The sequence below is a fragment of the Strix aluco genome, chromosome 3, assembly GCF_031877795.1.
Source record: "Strix aluco isolate bStrAlu1 chromosome 3, bStrAlu1.hap1, whole genome shotgun sequence".
NCBI lineage: Eukaryota > Metazoa > Chordata > Aves > Strigiformes > Strigidae > Strix > Strix aluco.
In genome coordinates this window covers 31,918,467-31,938,172 of record NC_133933.1, presented here as the reverse complement: position 1 = coordinate 31,938,172, position 19,706 = coordinate 31,918,467, and the positions used below count along the sequence as shown (strand labels likewise).

Below are 19,706 nucleotides of genomic sequence, written 5' to 3'. Positions count from 1 at the left end.
AAGGTATCAAGAGATTATTTTCTCCCACGTTATGATCTGTTGCTTAGAGACCTTCCAGAGAAAGCATGAATTGAAAGGGACTCTGGTTACTATTAACAGAACCTTGCTTTTACAGGAAATACCTTATGATCAAATTCGAAAAGGTATTCAGCTCTGAGAATCAATTCTACTCAGATTTCAGATACACTAAATCAGTCTTGAAACAGAGCATTAAGCAATCAATTTGCCCACGAGTGCCCAGATTGCACAGTTATCAAAGACTTGAGAAGTCCTACCCTCTTACCATTGACTATGGATTTTGTCTTGACATGAAAGTAAAAGACAAGACATTAAAAAAGATAAAAAAAGTAAAAATCCTACATTTCAAAACAGGTTTTGTCATTCAGTACAACTAGTTCCCCTACTGTGAACATACTGGCAGAAGTCCTGCGCTGTCCACATGGACCAATGAAATAAAATTGAAAAAGCATTATGTAAAGACTGAGCATCTTTCAGTCTTCCTAAAGCAGCCACTTCCCTGAGAGGGTTAGGGAACGCTCATATTAAGACTTTTCAGTGCTTTTAAAAAGGCATAATTTATTAGAGACTTGAGCTTCAAAACTCAAAACATTTCTTCAGAGATGAGATTAAAAGACTGAATTTAAAAGTCTGCTGCTTGTATTATTAAATCTGTTTAAGAGAAAAGTCTGTATGGAATATGGAAATGAAGCTCTACTGTATGCAATTTATACAAGTCATCAAAATGACAACAGTGGATTTTCTAAGTATTTCATTTGGTAGTCTTCTGTTATACAAACACTTATAACAATGGGAAATTCACATGTATGTAAACTGAATATAACCACAGAAAGCTTAAAAGAATGTCATCTGTAATCCTTTATTTTCTCATAATCTTGAGGAAATTATGACTATGAAAGAGACAGATTATATCTTGTTTCTGTAAACTACATGTTAACAAAAGCAGATACTGCATTGAGTTTAAATCTAAAAAACCAGGTTAAACCCCTCTGAGAAGAAAACAGATTTCATTAATAAGACCTGTTCAAAGATAAAAGATCACATTAACAACTGCTTCTGTTTTGAAATACTGCATTTACACAAATATGAAGTGTTGTGCTACAAGGGTTCGGAAGTGATTATTCTGGGAAAACTTCTTTTTAAATGATAAGGCCCTTTTTGCACGTGAGCAGTCCATGTAGCACTTGACCGCCTTTTGTAAAACTTCTCAGCATTCCAAAACAGGCAGTGCACAGGTCAAAGACAAAGGGCTCAATTAAGTATGAAGGTTTCACTTATGACAAGAGTTTGTGGCACTTTCTGATTATATCTCTGTATATTCTGTTTGTATATAGTAACTATTAAAAAGACAAATAAGAAAATATCATGCATGTTACAGCATGCAACTGCATGTTACTGTTTCAATTTTACCTGTACATTATTAAAAAAAAAAATGACTTTATTGTTATACTCACTAGGTGGGGATGTATACTTGTTTCAATTTACTTTCTGCTTCAGCCGCTTTCAGACGTTTCTAGTTGAAAAATTAACACAATAAAATATTTTATTATATTCAAGTACAAGATTTCATAAAACTGCACACAATCCATCTTTAAATTATTTTTATTTTGTTATTTCTCAAGAGCTTCCAAAACAAGTGTAGAAATCTACAAGATGAAAACCATGAAAAACGAGTTCTCTATTTTTATTATTAGTTTGAAATTATAGTATACTGTCCTCCCCAGTAAAACTCACAGGCCTCACATATGAGAACAAAACTGTAAAAATGACAATTACAATTTACATAAATTACATCTATATAAACATGTATGACATTGTGGCTAACCCTCACTGCAGAATAAGTAGAAAATAAATGAATGAAATTGCACATGATGAGTTCCCTCATCAGTCATGTAACTCAATACTACTTGTGTGCTCTGTCAAGCCCGAGGCTAGTATTTTATAACCAATATAAGGAAGCAGAACAGTAAAGTCCATTGACTGTTAGAAACAACTAAACATCTACTCCCATTAAGTGCCATTAAAACTGTAGATCAGGAACACATCAGGACAGCTACACTACCATGAAGATAGCCTGTGAATTTACTAAATTATTACTTTCTTCACGTTTGCAAACTGAAAACATGTTGTGCTCAAGGGAGTATTACTAAGTTCCAAAATGTTGAGAAGATTTAGTTACAAGTAACTAAGACAACAATTTTTTCAGCAATGGCACAAGAAGTACAGAGTTCAGATGTCTACTGGTTATCTGAAACATTTGTCTGTATGTAAAAGATGAAGGAAAAAAAAGATTATTTCCCTGCTATTCCTGTACTCTAAACATCACTTCTGTCCACTTGAGGGGAAAAAAAAAAAAAAAGGACGGACAAAAGGAGTTGAAACAAGGTCAATTTTATTGCTGAGGAGTCAAAAAAAAAAAAAAAAAAAAAAAGGGGGTGTGAACTGCACTGATATCCAGCAATAATAAATCAACACTACCTGCCTGCCTCTCAAGATTCCCCCTTTCTTTATCAGGTGTTTAAAATTCAGTCCTGCATTTCTCCTACAACAGCCAATTCTCTTCTCAGCTATACTTCTATTTTCTGATATCCAATCTTTGTGAGTCTCACAAACCAGGAAGATATTTCCCATCATTAGAAAAGTATCATCAAAAGACTCTGCTCTGAGAATCTCTTGCCTGAGCCATGAGGCGAATTACAGGGTGAATCAGCTTTAGTGGTCGAGTAGCCTGAGTAGGCCACCTCACGTAAACCGCTGCTCTTCTCCACTTCAGAAAGTTGCCTCTGTGCCATCCATCACCATAACTATAAAAACTGCATCTTTGAGGCGCAATCTATGACAAATTGAGTCCTAAGCAGTCCATGCCACCACAAATTAATTCCCATGCAATAAGAGAGCTCTTTTCCATTTATTTCCAAGATAGGCTTCCCCCCCGCGGGTCTCTGCTGTTCACAGATGCCTAGTTGAGTTTGGAGCTAGAGAGAGAAGTGACTTCCATTGATACATCTGGTGCAGTTGCAGTCTTTCCCCAACACCAGGGCTCGGCAACACTGCACTACCTTCAACAGGCGCACAGCAAAACTGCAAACATGCGATGCTCTGCCTGCTTAAGACAGTTTTTACAAGGGCAAGGAGAAAGAAGAGCAGCAGCAGCATGCCCCAAATCTTGTAAACTGATACTTTTTAATCTGAGAACATTCCACAGCCCCAGCAGAAGAGCTCTCAACAGTGACCTCTTTCCACTTAACAGCTTCAGGCCACAGGCTTTCCACAACTGTATCTTTTTCCTTTTCATATGATACCCAACAATACAGAATTTGTTTTCAGACTGAAAAAGCATGGGAGACTGCAGGTCAGCAGGTAACACACATTCAGAGGTTCATGACAAACTGGTCCCGTTCTACAAAAAGAACAAGTAAATCTCGCTGCATACCTAGCAAGATCATCAGAGCAAAAGAAAAAAATACAATAAAGGGAAAGAAATAAGGAAAGTAGCCTTGAAGCACTGTCAAAATGTAAAGGCATTTTTAGGAAGCTGTATTAAGCCCTGATGTCAGTGTCAGTGAGAAGTGACTATACACATTAATTAAATTTTAGCATACTTTTATTACTGGCATGAGGGTTGTAAGGAATGCAATTTTAGCAATTGCTTTCCTCCTTTATTTACTAAAATTAATAATATACTGCTTTCTACAAAATAATCACACAATACTGTTTCAGTATAAACTTTATTTTTATGCACCAAAACTACGGTCAGCATTGCTCTCTAAAAGCAACAGAAAATGTCACGGCTTGGATTCACACTGACCCATCAACTTTTAAGTATCGAGAGAGAAAAAAGGATGCAGATACAAAACTATTGAGAAATAGTTGCAAATTCTGAGATGAAAGTTCTGCCTGTTGAAATTTAGAGGACGAAAACTGGTAAACTGTAGAGGTTGGACGTTGAAATTGAAAACATTTAGACAAAAAACAAAGCACCAGTATGTAACAGTAAGTGTAAGAAATCACTGGAGCAATGTGACAAGAGCTGATGCTTTTCCTAAAAAAAAATTATTTACATCTGATCTTAAACAGTAACTATTTCAAACAAGTTTCACAGACTACATCGTAGGGGAGGTTGAACTACAACTAGCCCAGCTCTTCACCTGGGCTCTGCTACTTTTAATCAACTACCTTTAAACTGAATGTTACTTCTTTTTAAGAACTTTTGTTATGAGTATCAACTAACAAATATCCCAAGAAATTACCACTTCCCTACTGTGGAAATAAATAAATGAGAGCGAAATGTAATATTTTGATATTTTGTTGTTGTACAGCAATTTAGTTATCCTTACATATGTTCTCCCTTTTTCTGTTGCAAAGTCCCAGTAAGTCTTTTTGCATTGAATCAGATTTTTAAGGAGAACACCACAAATAATGAGAACACATTTCATTCAGTGGAGTGAGCCACCTGGTCTTCCTCAAACTCTATATAATGTAGTGGTCATGAAAAGTGACATATCACCAAGAATGATTACCCAAGGTCTGAATTAGTTTTGCTAGACAGGTTCAGCACAGACCGAGAACTTTAACGTATCTATTTCCCTTCACCTTGACTTGAAGGGAACAAGCTCTGAAGGCAAGGTGGCAGCAGTATCTCCATTGCCATTAAATCACCAGCTTTAGCTACCAAGCAAGAATAATATTTAGTAGCAATTATGACAAGGAAACCTTTCTTATGCCTGACACAATGCAGCCAATTCACACAAAGAATAAAGATAATTAAAGAGCAAATTTTCATATTAAATCACACTGCTCTACAATTCAGAGACTGTATTTTATGCATAAGATTCAAGTATACACAATGGGAGGACCTTTTTGTCTTCCCATCCCCCCAAGCTGCCCTACCCCTCAAGCATGATGTTCAGGGAAGAATGACTCGGAAATTGCCACTTCCTTACTGAACGCATTTTCTCCCTGAAATAACTTCAACTATGACAGCTTGTTCTGGTTGGGAAAACAAACCTACTGATACATTTTTTACTGAACTGTATTATTCTTACCATTTCAAAACAAACTAGCAAGGGCAGGATGAAGTTCTGATCTCTCATTAGGAAGGATTACAGAAATGTTAACCAGGATAGAAACAAAGTGTTTGGTCTACACTGGTTTTGTTACTGATGATCATACATGACCTTGAAAGAACATGTCTAAAGCAGTAAATCCTGTGATGTACTACCATGTTCTGAGTTAGGATTTTCTAAGTTTACTTAGTTACAAGTAAAACACAGGCATTTGTAAGAGCATTCAAGTTGTAGATAGCCATAAAGCCTACGTGTATTTCTTGTATGCGAGGCTAAAAACCTAATCCTGTGGAAGGATACACAAACTCAACGCACCATCACACACCTTGATCACTGTAGCAACAGAATCACAATGATGCCCTAGAGAACTTTAGAAAGGGAGTCTCAGCCTTCTACCAACCACTCCAGAGCAAGTATTTCAGAAAAATTTCACAGAAAACAAGATCTGTCTCCAAGCAGCCTAAGGGTGTTGACAAAAGTCAATTTGTACTTCAATTTATCCTTACTCCATGGCTTTCAGTATCAATAAAATCTTTTTATCTGATTCTTCAAGATCATCTGTTGCCCAACCCTTAGGAGCTGACAAACAGCACAGCAAATCTCTGCTGGCAATACCTTTCTAGGATAAAGATTAACAGTGGAAAAAAAAAGTGTTAGAAGTGAAATGAATGGCCACAAACCCAGAAAAACGTGCCTTTATACACAGCATATTATTGTCTATTTGTATTATCTATAGAACTAAAAAGTCCTAGTGATAGTCCAAGACTACTATGTGGTAAAAGACTTTACCATTACTTTCTATACCCTAATAAGATGATGTAGAAACACTTTCAAATAAACCAGAACAACCTGAAGCACTCATCCTCCTGGCACAATGTAACAAAATCTGGAACAATTCCAAAGATCCATCTAACAATACAGCTGTAACCATTACAGCAGAAAATTTCTTTTCAACGTGCTGTATGTACATAACATTGCTGCTAATTATGCAGCAAATAAAGAGGCTACAAATTTAAATGTTAAATCATAAATTAAAATTGAGTATTTTAAAATATTTTATGTATCTAAACCAAGGAGTAACTATATAAAGACTGCAATACATTAAAAGCACCAACACTAAAATTTTGCCTAAACCTGCTTAAAATATCCCAGTGTCAGTACCCAATATAATCTTACAATGTTTCTGCCCAAACAACTGAACATTCAATGAGAAGGATGAACACATCCAGTGCGTGAAGAATGTTCGCAACTTTGTTTTTAAATCCTGGTAATGCCAAAGCAATGTTTTAAGGTGGAGTACCAATAAAAGGTTCACAACCTTAGCAGCCACTTTAACACACTGTATTTTTCCTTTTCCTTCATTCCCATGCACAGATTCACAGCCTAAAGCATTTGCTCTGCAGCCCATTTCCTTCTTAACCCATACTGCAGTAAGAACCAGGAATCACGTTGCTACAAACCAGCATACAATACAAATGGCTTGAAAAGCTCTTCACATCTATGTGATGTACAGTAGGCATCAGACGACTTGACAATGCACCCTGTGAACAGCAAAAAATCTAAAACATTACCATAGGGCTCCCACCATATCTCTTTCTAAGAACAGAAACAGATTTTTATGTTTTAACAAGTTTAGTTTTTTTGGCAGACTGGTTCATGCTGAAGTAGTCATTAAATTACCTGCTGCACATATCTGTCAGTGGTTTTCCACATGTAATAATACTCAATGATGCTAGTCAGCGACTTCCAAGGGAGCTGAAAAACATTTGTTACAAATTAAAGTGCGTCCAAGAAATTGCCATGTCCCCATCTTAGTAAACACGTTAAAATCAAGTATAGTTGATACACAAATGCTAACATGTGAATGTACTAAATGCCTATATTAAAACCCATATGCAAATGAATATTTATTACTATTAACAATAGACAACCTTTCCTTAGAGTTAACAAGGATGCAGAATTACAACAATATTATACATCCAAATCTAAATGTAATTTATTCTGTTTAAGCCATATGGTTAAAAAAAAAATCATCAAAACAGAATCCAGATTCCTATCAGGAAACACAGAAGGTAATAGATCTATTATAAAGTGTATCACATGGAGAACAACATCAGGACTAGAATAAATCATCTTGACAAGACTGTGTTCGAGTCTCATGATAATTTCACTCTTAAAAAATACAATGGTCACTGTACTTAGTTCACAGGTTTTTCAAGTCCCGTAATTCAGCCGCTCATATAACACCACTAGTTTTGCATAAACCTCCACATACTGTTGGACCATGAAACAAGAAACAAAAGGATGCTAGGGACAAATGCCACTGTGAACAACAAGAGTGATACTGACAATGGATATTTCACAAAATTCTCTGCAAACTCAGGGCAACTGATGAAGATTATTATTATTTTGAGTGCACATGTTCATTGGCAAAATAAAAATGCATCAGCCTAAATTTAGGGAAGAAAGTTAAGCATACAGCAGCCACTTTTAATTACTACTGAATAATCTATTTAACTCCATAAATTTTTTCTATAATTTAAATTAGTACTACTTTTACAAAATTCATGCAATTTCTCTTCATAACCTGTAAATATTCTACTATTTTGTGCATTGTATTTTCTAGATGTATGCATCAACACTAATATTCTCTGCTTTACAGGAATTAGGATGATTTTTAAGAAGTCCCAGAAAATACAGGTGCAGAAACTTATCTTTCCAACCTTACTCACTCCACTTGGAGGCTTTCTGCACGTCTTAAGACAAAAGAACAGCTTCATGACCCTTTATCAAGTTCCTAAAACAACAGAGGAACACTGTATCAAGCTGCCTCTCCCTGCATGCAGGAGCCCACAGCGAGTTTTTCATGCTGCTTTCTTGCAGACACTGAGAGGAACTGAGTCTGGCTCCCACCTCTGCCTTTCAGAAGCTGGGATTCAGGTCCAGATTCAGCTGTGAATTCTTTCTCAGACAGGGGACCACAGTGTCTAAATCCCTGTCCATTTGCATTTAATTAAAAAGTACAAGTGTAACAAATACATAAGCCGATATTCCAGTAAATAGCACCATAATTTAGTTTACTAAAATCCTTTTACTTTCTCAGGTAAAAGATGCCTTAAGAGAAATCTGCCCAAGAAAAGGCCAGTGATAGGAACACATGTTCAGTGTGAGGTGACAGATCAGCTGCTTCTCAGTCTCTAGGTCCATATTCTTCCTGTTATCCAGATGAAACACTGTCACCTCAACTACCTGCTATCTGCCAACGAGTACATTTTAGCATTTCCATATTTATTTTCCTTCCTGAACACTTATTAACATATTCATGCTACAGATTACATTTGCCATGTTTCTAGAAGGTACTTTAATCTGTTTTAACTATGATTGTGACACCAGTATGTTCATTCACTCAGTAGGTATCTACAGTTAAAGAAAGGTAATTAAGGTGCTTGGACTGGATAACCATAATCCTTTTACACTTTGATTCACAACTCAGAAAACCTGTTGGACAGACTAAGTATGAATTTCCTGTATTCTGTTTACCTACCCACTTAAATGACAAAACACTGAAGAGGCATGGGAATTTTCCAGAGGTTGCTCTGAACTGCCAGAGAAGCTGTGAACAGCCATAGAATAATGTACTCTACCAAATTCTATTAAACACTAATTGAAAGAAGTAAAAATGATCATCCGCATGACATTTTTGTATGAGAAAATTAGCAGAGAGGTGTCAGCAGTACAAAAACAGGGAGAGGGAATTTTCAGTTTATTTAATTTCTTCAGGGTAAAAAAGGACTACTCAAATCAGACCAGCAGAAAAAATTTAGGATTATAAAGTATCTTAAAATGAACATGTTAACTTTAAGGCATGTTACCACAATTTTCTGAAGTTGGAAAACAGTTGCTCCTGTTTTCTATAAATGGTACAAGTCTGATTCTCATGGCCTTTCCTGGCACGTTTGAGATGTAAGAGTTACAAATTTGTGAAAACTGTTGATAATGAAAAAGTAAGAATTAACAAGCGTAACAGCTGTCTCTTACGATTAGGAAAATAGCTATATGTAGAGAACATAAAATATTCAGTCTTCTTTCATTCTACTACCCTGGGATGTGAAATAATTCAAGTACATCAAGTAAATCCAATTAGCTTAAAAAGTTTAGGTTGATTAGGATTCACATAGGTTCTTAAAAGACATCAGAACCTCAACAAATGAGCTCCTATAACAGTTGATGAGTCAACAGCTGATGAAAATGATTATTCAAAGGCTAGACTCGTAAGTTGGTAACAAATGAGCTTCTCCTGTCTATTAAAAAAAAGGTAAACTCCTTTACACTGTTTAATTTATAATAATTGTCTCGCTGACTAGTATTTAATGTTTATAGCTTAATGCTTGAGCTGCACATTGAATGTCAAATAGTGCCAATTCTTACTAATTGCTGGAAAAGTAAATGAACCTGCCCTTTAGAGAACTATCACGTAAGGGCTGCAATTGCAGCTGCCATGCCTTACAAATCCAGGCCGATTCAGAAAAGCAACTTCTCTGGCATGTAATTACCCAAAGCAGGTATTACATAACCCTTTTGCTTCAGAAGAGTGCTACCAACCACCTTCTGCCATGCAACATGACAGTCTCGCCTGTACTGTGTCATCACTGCATGACTGCTTAGGTTCAAGTTTAATCTCAGGCACCATAGGATTTAATTTTACCATTAGATTCCACATGGACACTCGAACAAGTTCATTACTCTGCATGAGAATTCAGCAAATTGAAGCTTTGCTCTCTGTAGTCTGATACTTCAGTACCAAAAACAGCATAGTTAGTACACATTGGAAAACATTTCCTTTGAGAAGTGCCAAAATACCTAATATGTCAAAATAACTTCCTGGAGCGCACCTCAAACGCTATCTGAATATAAATTTCTGTCTGCTAAGGAGGAAACTCCAGCTTTCCAAAACCACTCAGGAGAGTCAGCCACGTAGCTGCTAATGAATTTCACTATAAATTGTGGAAAAGTTGCTGGAACTTTTTCAGATGCTTGTAAAATCCTTGTAAAAATCCTTATGAAAACACACCCGCATGAGACATCCTACCTGGTATTAAACCATTAAACAGATTATCTTCTGTCAACATCTTCCCAAAGTACGGCACCGAACAAGAAAGCATATTGACTTTCAGCCAGATAAAAAGTATATGTATGTTAATTACACATATTAGCTGCACAGATTTCTCCTCTAGCTAATCTTCCAAACCTACAGAAAACAGTTATGCTCACCCATGTGAAACCACAGTAACAGAAAAGTGTACTAATTTCATACTTACAAAGTCTTGTCGAATGTCATTGAAGTCCTTGCCATACTTTTCCAATGCCTCTTCAAATAAACTAGCTTCTGATGCTGACCACTCTTCCATTTCATCTCTACACAAGACAGGCCCTCCAACTGGCACCAGAACACTGATGGCACTGCTCAAATCATAGTTGTGTTTATGCAGTGTATCCATTGCATGAAACTAGCAAGGTGAAGGAAAGAATAAAAAAACGTGTTTAAATAGACAGCAGTCCATTTCAGTTAATGAAAATTCAATGTATTATTTTCTGTAAGCCACGCAAGAAGCCTCAACTAATCAAAATAGATTCTAAATTTAGCATATTATAGGTATTCTGCTACAGAGCATAAGGAAAATAAATTGTTTATTGCTTAGTTTGGGAAAGGAAATGCCTTAATTAAACGTTTACTAAAAATGACATTAGTTTATTAGTTCTTGCTAATTTTTAAAAAATTACTAGAAAACATTTCTCGAGAATCTTTGGTTGGTAGAAATTGGTTCCAAGTAACCCAACAGAGACAGTGGTATATATTGACTGAGGGGCCATTTTCAATTAACAGAAGTTCTAAATAGTAGCTAAGCAGCTGCCCAGACATTTATGTGCTCAATATTCTCACTGCTCAGGAAGGCAGGCATTTACTGTTTTCATTATCATCAAACTGAAAAACTAGCAAGATTTTTGTCCCTTGCTAAGCTCTTTTGTAAGAGATGGGTAAATGAGGTTTCTTTGGTTAATTCACTTTTTGTTATAAAAGAGGAAAACAAAAAATGAAGAAGTTATAGCACTCTTCACTTTACAGGTAACACTGAATGCTCACATCACTAACCAATGATGAGGAATATGAAAAGTACACAACTACATCACAGATCCACCGGCAGGTAAAACGAGCAACATACAAGAAGCCTTTCTGACACAGCATCCCAAAAGATCCCATCACCACAATCTTAAATTGTTGTGCCAAAGGGGCTGTTAGAGGTATAAAGCTCAGTAAGGTGTGTGACTGTGCAACATCAGTCTCCTACTTATTTGTCCCACCACAGTGATGAGCTGTAACTGTAGCATGCAATGTTTCACACAGCCTTAAACTCACTTTGAGACGCGGCACCCAAAACCTTTCAAGGAACAAACACTCTTGAAGTATGTGTCAATATAGCACTTACAGAGCAATTCCAGTTGAGCTTCTACATACAAATGTACGGCAAATAATGAATTCTCCTTACCTTTTGCCATCTCCTATGAGTGGCTAAAGTCTTTCTCCAGCTTTCAATATACCTCTTTGAAAGCTATCAAGCGTAAGATTCTTGAACTGTTTCATCCACAACAAGTAATGTCACTGTTACCCGACAATACATCATTTTACTTATGGTTCAAGCCAAATTCACCAATCTTGAGAAAAAGCCACTGTTAAAATGAAGTATTCTAATCTGGAAATATGTAACATAATGTCTAAAATCCATAATCTTCAGATTAGGGAACTTAAAATAAAACCATTGCTTATCATTTGGGCAATGAGTAAATCAGGCCTGAAGACTGAACTCTTATCACAGTGTATGTGTTACCAAGGTTTAAACCTTTGTTTAAATTGCAGCCCTTGTGGAAAAGCAGTACATACCAGACATTTTCCAAGCAGCTGCTAAATCCAATCTACTCACTGATACCAACTTTCTTAAAAATTACAAGAGAAGTGAATAAATCAGGATCTTGATCTTGCTTTATGTTCATTTTTTCCATGTATAATAAACATTTGATTCCATAAAGCTTTTTTTTTGGTATTACTGAAGATTCATAATGAACTCTCTGGATAAGTACTGTCTCCACTGAGCTGTTCTGTAACAGAAGACCACTGATAAGTTCCCATAACAACAACACTTTGTCTTTTGTAGGTTTGTCAGCCCTCACCTGCAATCAAATTCCCACACTGCAGTGAGTAAACTGTGCTAGCAAAAGCAGCCTGAGGACATTACTTGAGCCCAAGACACAAAGTCCTGGAGTATCTCCTTTTCATCTGTTTCACCCAAGGATGAGAGGACTGCAAGAAACAACTGGTGGGTAGCTGACACCTAGGGAGCAGGAGGCTGGGAAGACCTGGCTTGTCTCTCCCAAATAGGAGCTTGAAGGACAGAGGAAGAATGACCCTTCCCTAATAACTCTTGCCCAAAGCATACTGTCCAGCACAGACAAGGTTTCCCAGCAGACAAAAGGTATTAGCCACAGATAGAGGGAATTTCAAGTCCAAATTTAAGCACGTAAAGGAAGAAACTCTCCACCAAAAGCTAAGGAAGGGCTGCATGCAGCTGGGAAGAAAGGGAGTGACAGGGCATGCTGCAAACAAGCTGTAACACACAGCTCACAAACCAGCTGCAATTTCAGTAGTCAGTTAAATCAATTAGACTGAGCTGCCTCCAACAAAGCACTCAAACTAGAAACAGAGTATGGGTTCTATAATTCAATTATATTTTAGGCATGGTTGTCTTACAAGCTACATATATGGAAGTCTAATAAAAATCTTTAAGAAGACATCATTCAAAATGTGAAGGAAAACCCGCTCATACTTTTTGTTTTGAAGTGACATCCAAAACCAGATTTACATCCTTACAGTAAAGTAGCACGGGCTCTTCCAAACAAGCCCACCACAAAGAGCAAGTGATTCCATCAACTTGCTTTGCTTTAACAGCTCTCATTGTCAGTGTATGCACTATGCAATGGTTAGGAATCTGCAACAGGAAGTCCTTTCAGTTTCTTTCTCTTCTGAGAGATCAGTTTTCATTATAAAACACTGCCTCTAAGAAGGCCAGAAATTCAAGTTTCAGTGGGTTGGTTGTCTCACAAATCTTTGTCACTGTAAGAAAAGAACATCTAGTTTCATCTAAGAAGGTAAATACACATTGTTTCACGTCTTTCAGTAGGGTTTTCTAAAAGCACTGGTAGTTTCCTGCCTTGTCTCATTACCTTCCACATGTTTTCAAAATAAGGAAGTAGCATCTCACTTGCTGCTAAGCTGCAAGACCTCCCTATTGTGTACATCCACTCTGAATTTATTCATGTTTATAACCTGTGTATTTATCGAATTTTTTTTTAGGATCACTCTGTTTACAGTCATCTCTAACTGAAACAACTAATTAGGAATACTGGAAAGCCATAGGTGTGGTGTACAGAAATCCCATTAATAGCACTTCAGGTGCAAGGGTTATCTGCCTTGCATTAAGAATACAGACAGTATAATTTTCTTAGTGGCATGCACCTACATGCCTTCCAAAGCGTAAATGAGATAGACCACAAGTTCTGCAAACGTCTGTACTAACTTTAACGGCTGCTCCAAATATGCTCCCAATTAACATGGAATGTCTGAAAGAGTAACTACTATAATGACAAATATGTCTTTTCTTAACTTAGAAGGAAGTACATTGCCAAACAGCAAAAGAGAAGGGTTTTAAAAAGCTGAGGGGGTAGGAAAATGAGAACAGACACAATAATTAAACCTGGGGTGGCTCCTCTGGTGCCTCATTATAAGATATGCCTTTCATTAAGTGAAATGGAACTTAATGGATCATTTGCCATGGAGAAACATTTATACAGCACTCAAACACTAAATGTATCCCTTTATTAGCAGCACTGCACATGTACTTTCAAACAAGATGAAATTGCTATAAGGATGAATCTAGCCCGTTAACCACTGAATACAGTAAGGAGGACTGCACAATGTGTGGTATTTATTAGAAATTCTCAATCCAACGAAATCTTATAAAATTAAAAATGTTAAACTAAAGAACTACTTTGAGGGAAAAAATAAAGTATTTAAATATGAACAGAATTGTGGTGGTAAGGTCATATCAGCAAGCATGAAACATAAAACTCATTTTGAGTATTACTGAAAATATTACATTTTGCCTTTGCCTTTACTACACTATCGTAGCCCAGACTAAAACAGTTTCCTGTCTAATGGCCTTTGAGTACACTGCAAAATGTTAAGAAATTAAGTATTTTTCTCATCATACTAATGAACATATTTTATCTGGAATGTAAGAACTGCTCTACTGAATCAGACCAGTCATCCATCTAGCCAAGCGTTCTGTCTCTGACAGCAGCACCAAGGGTTGTTACTTAGAGAAAATATGCAGGAAAGTCTAACTACAGTCTGAGGTCAATTCCCATTTCATTCACCAGCATCTACAAACCTTGGGAACTAGCAATGCCAGATGGTACACCTCTCCCTATTCTCCTCAGTACCCATTTATGGAACCATGCTCCACAATTTTTCTAACCCCTTTTTTTAACCTCCTGATAGTGTCTGTTCCCACAAAATTTTGTGTAACTAAATTCCAGGGGCTCTCTAGCTGCTTTATGAGGCAGTACCTTAACTATTTTAATCTGATCTGTTAGTTTTATTGAGCGTTCTCTAGCTCAAATACTCAAGTATCTGATGAATAGCAGATCTACTTTAGCCTTAACTATTTTCATGATTCTGTACACACTTAAAATAAACAATTCCTGCTGATGTCTCTGGAAATCTAAGTCAAACCTGATTCTACGGAACAGTAAGATTTTTTGTTCTCATACAGTTTTCCTGGCATGCTTTTATTACTGTAGCACATCTTGTAATCTCAGCTAATATCAATATACAGAGACAAAATTTTGGTCTCTAATAGATGTATTTTTAATTTCTCTAAAAGATGCAGGTGTTTACATTACGGTGAATGCTTTAACAAACTAAAGAAACATCCTAAGGATATCCTAAGCAAAATGTTCTTCAAAAAGTTGCTTACAAAGTCAGATTGCTTATCCTTTAGTAAATTTACTGACACACACATCTAGTAAGTAAAACATATTATCTAAACAATTTTCAATCAGCTTACCACATACTTTAAATCACACTACTGATGAATTCTACCGAATGAATCTCTATAAAATGTGTATTATCCACTCTGCTGTGCAAATTACAACATGTGAAGATATTTAAATAGATTTCAGCTAAACTCAAGTGATTTACAGTATGATTACAAGGGCATCACCAGTAAGCTTACAGAAAACACACAGGATTATCTACCATACCCACATGCACCTTGCACACAGGTATCTAAAGGAAAACAGGTATCCAGAGGATGGGGACTCTGTAGTAATAGATACTGCTGAATTCACAGATACAAAAAAAGTTGTAGGGTTTTTAAGAAGCCACCTACCAGTGTGATGTCTCGGGAAGCAGCAGCTGCACTCATGTGTAAACTAGGTTGCCTGACAGAACTACTGCAGTCCAACGCTCGAGCAAACGTGCCAACCGCACTACAACAGAGAAACAGTAGACAGTAAATGCACAGAAAGATGGAACCTCTTTTTTATTATCAGACTATGTCATATGAATAAAAGTGTGCTTTTAAAAATAAAAGTCACATACTGTTACTCTTAATATTCAGATCTTTGCTAACAAAGGACAATTTGATAAAGACAAATCACTAAACACTGCAGTAAAAACTCTGGCCTTCTCCCCTAAAAGTAACAACCTACATATAAGAACAACAGCAGGGAAACAAAAGATATTCCACGAATTCTAATGTACCAACTTCTTAATGTACCAATTTTTTTATTAATTATGAAGTTAAATATTCTACTCAGTTTGGGGTTTACAACCATGACTATTATTTTTTGAATTAAAAAACCACAACACTGTTTAACAAATTACAATACAATTTAAAAAGGGAGGTTCACCATGTTTCCATGAAGAAATTAGTAACATTTTATTCACTTCAGTAATGTATGTCTACCACTTCCATTAGTAAGGCAAAGAAAACATATTAGCTTAGTCTAAGGTACCTCCAAAATAATATTTTTGTCACAGGTTTTAATTAATAATGAAATAAATGGATCTCTCAGCCTACTTAATAAAAGCATTCCAGCATTATTGAAATGGACATGTTCTTCTCCAAACCTTTATCTTTTTTTTCCACTTTTGTTGACAAATTGTATATGGCATTTATTATACTTACTGGAGAAACAAAATATAAGGAATGGAGATGAAGAATTAGTGCGATAGTGACTGTTCTAAACTGCAAACTTTTCTTGGAAGCACATCTGTATCATGCACAGTGAATATGTGTATGAGAAATTGACTGGGCTCAGCATATTAGACAAGAATGAGCAAAGATGCAGCGACTTGTGAAAAAGATTACTAATTAATAGAATGGAAATTGCTGCAGTCCTCCGAGCTGCATAATGCCTCGAGGTGCATTGTGTCACTGTGATATTAGGAAAGAATTATTTGTTGCAGTTATGACGTAAGTCCTTCTAAATTCAAAGATCCAATACTCACCTAACATTTTTAATATAGTCTAAGCCTCTGGACTAAGGACTGGAGCCTAATTCAGCGGTTACACTCCACACAAGTTACAAATGCAGATTTATACCAATGAGAAATATCATTGACCGAGATCAACGCACTGAAAGTGTCACATTACTGTGTACTATAAACCCGATATTCAACAATAAAATCATGTAATGTGCATCACAGTTTAACTCACTAAGGTGTATTATTAATCGTGGAGAAGCTGGTAACAACATCTCCTATTGCAATTTTATCTTGAATCTCAAAACATTTAATACTGAATGCATGTTTCAGTACTTGCTGCCAAAAACTTGTAAGACACAGTTAAGATTCAACAGCAGTGATTCACACTCCAGATATTAACTGCTTAAATTTCTAAAGGCTGCAGAATAAATTATAGCCAAACGTTGTTTCACAACCTTTGCTCCCTCTTTGCAGAGATGGCAAATACGTGACAAGAATACACACACACGTACTATTTTCTTTTTAAAAAGTTTGGCAGTACATAAAACAGTATTTGTCCACAAATCAGTCCTGAGAATAAGGCTCTATTGTGAACACATTTCCTGATAGTCAGTCAACCCCTTTAAACATGTTGGCATTGATAAGGGTTGTAGCTAAACAGTCTTTCCTGTGATCCTTCTGTCGCTACTGTTCAAACCAGTAAAGCAGCATGCGGCATGACTGTATTTCCCTTCTGCTGCTACCTACTAGCTTCTTCTCTTCCTTTTACATAATTAACACTATTTTCTTTTGACCATATTTCTAAAATAAAATCAGAGTATGCCATGAAAATTACAAAGAGTATGTCCTCACGAGTCACTCTCTAGCACATCAAACTTTTTAGGTTGACTTCAGAGCCCAAGCATATGTGAATTATGTTGCCCACTATGCAAAGTCAAGATTAAGACACAATATAAAGCTAAGTTTATTTTGAATAAGTGATAAAGAGATAAGAATTGATGCACTAGTTGACATCGCCTCCAGTGCTGTACTGAGTAGGAGAGGATCGCAACCATCAGAGGAACGCTGCGTGGGAGCGTGGGGTACGTGAGTGCAAAACAAATAAGAACCACCATAAAATGTAGGCAGGGTGCCAATTTTGGGGCGGGGGGGGACACGGGGGGACATGGGACACAACGGGGGGGGGGGGGGAGGGGGGGTGGTGTCTGTGGTTATATGTTGAAATCAACATAACTTCCAGTTCACCTTTCCCTGGAGACTTCTGAAAAACAGTTATTTTTTCAAACAATCCAAGTAAGTGTAGGAATTCTAAAGCATTTGGCTACAAAATGGTAACTAGTCTCAAACCTTAACAGTGACATACAGTGCTCTGTATAATCTAGCCATACAATCCAAACCCAAATTCAATATTAATTTTAGAAATCATTAAAATACCTTATGTTTTATGTTTTTCCATTTAAAATACAGATATGAGGAACATATTGATACAAAGGTCAAACATTTCCTTTGTCATTTTTCCTTGCACGATTTTTTTTTCTAATAATACCACCATCAAAGAATGGTTTTTAAAATGTTAAAAGGAAAAACACTATTGTCTTCACCTACCTGTTACCAAAACTCAGTATTAAGCCAGCACAGGCTGAACAGTCAAACCCCAACTACTCATTTACACACTCTCTTTAATGTAAATGTTCCATTAGGTTAGTAGGATCCAAAAATAACTGTAAATGCTTAATTGAAAGTACATTTATTTCAATAATAACAATAATAAACCCATGTAACCAAAAATATGTGCTCAGCAAGCTGGTCACAAATTAGTTATTCAATGAGTAATTAAAATATTGAGACTTCAAACAGAAACCAACACTCCCTACACTGCCCAAAATAAGCTGAAGCCAAAAGGCATACAGACAGTGAATGACACACATGGCAGAGATGGACAATGATAAACAATTGGTGATAGCTGCAGAGAGATCCCTCTTTGCACAGACTGTAGCAGCAATCAGGTATAAGAGCTTTAACGGCTAGACCAAATGATCCACTGTTACCTTAATTAGGCTTTCCTTAGTTTAATTATCTTAAAGACCAGAACCAAGAACATTCTCTCAAGGACTTATAACAAAGATTATAGCTGACAATCGTACAAACAAATCATGATAATTCAGTACCAGAATCTAAGACCATGGAATAAATCCACAAATTCAGCAAAACTCAACAATATTTATGTCCAAAAAATCCTGACAGTGAACTCTCTAGGGATGAAGCAGCTCATCATCATTTTGTTGTGCCTGTGTGCCCTACGTTCAGGAAAAACTTCAGATTATGTATTGAACACAGAAAATACATTGCTCCACATTTCTTATAACTTAAGTTTAAGACATTAAAGGAACGAATTGTTCAAATTTTTGCATAAGAATAGTATTAATGGTAGCCAATGAAATTGTGAAGCAGCAAATGCAAAAGACTGTTCTAAAGATTCAATTGCTCATCAGTAACTAGTTCTGAAAAGGGACATTGTTTACCAAAGACAATCTGGAACCACTGTGACTATACCTCAGGATAAATATAGTTACTAGTCTCCCCGGTAGCAACAGCAGTCCAGCATCAAATCAGATCCAGAAAGTTCTGGATCCAGGCCAGTAACTCTTTTTTCTTCTACCTTGTATTCTCAAAAACCCAGCTGAGACAGGGATTCTTTTTAATCTGAGGATGTTTATCTTTAAATTGCTCACTTTTATACATTGTTTCTCTGTTTCAGTGATACGAGATGAGTAGTGGATACACTCTGGTCAAATCTGTTTAAAGCAAATTACCTTTGTGCATACATGAATCCACAAATTCACAATTTTCCTCACATATTTGCAAACTAATAAATTGAGACCTATGCTTCACCTCAGAGTTAATGTTTTTGAGGAAAATAATTAAGTGGATTTTTCATGGTTTCCTACATATTAGGAAAGCTTTTTGATTTCCTTATTAATACATCAATGATGTAATAATTCCCTTCACTATGAGTTGGA

At 36.3% G+C, this 19,706-nt stretch overlaps 1 protein-coding gene across 2 annotated transcripts in view; it reads right to left on the bottom strand.

Annotated features, from left to right (window-relative positions):
* MTA3 (metastasis associated 1 family member 3) overlaps positions 1 to 19,706 on the bottom strand; it is a 142,393-nt gene that overhangs the window by 58,670 nt on the left and 64,017 nt on the right. For both annotated transcript variants that reach the window (XM_074818021.1, XM_074818022.1), the window contains exons 8-11: positions 15,587 to 15,686; positions 10,403 to 10,591; positions 6,765 to 6,839; positions 1,473 to 1,531 (exon numbers count right to left, since the gene is read on the bottom strand). In XM_074818021.1, coding sequence (XP_074674122.1) covers positions 1,473 to 1,531; positions 6,765 to 6,839; positions 10,403 to 10,591; positions 15,587 to 15,686 — 423 coding nt within the window. The remainder of the gene's footprint in view (positions 1 to 1,472; positions 1,532 to 6,764; positions 6,840 to 10,402; positions 10,592 to 15,586; positions 15,687 to 19,706) is intronic.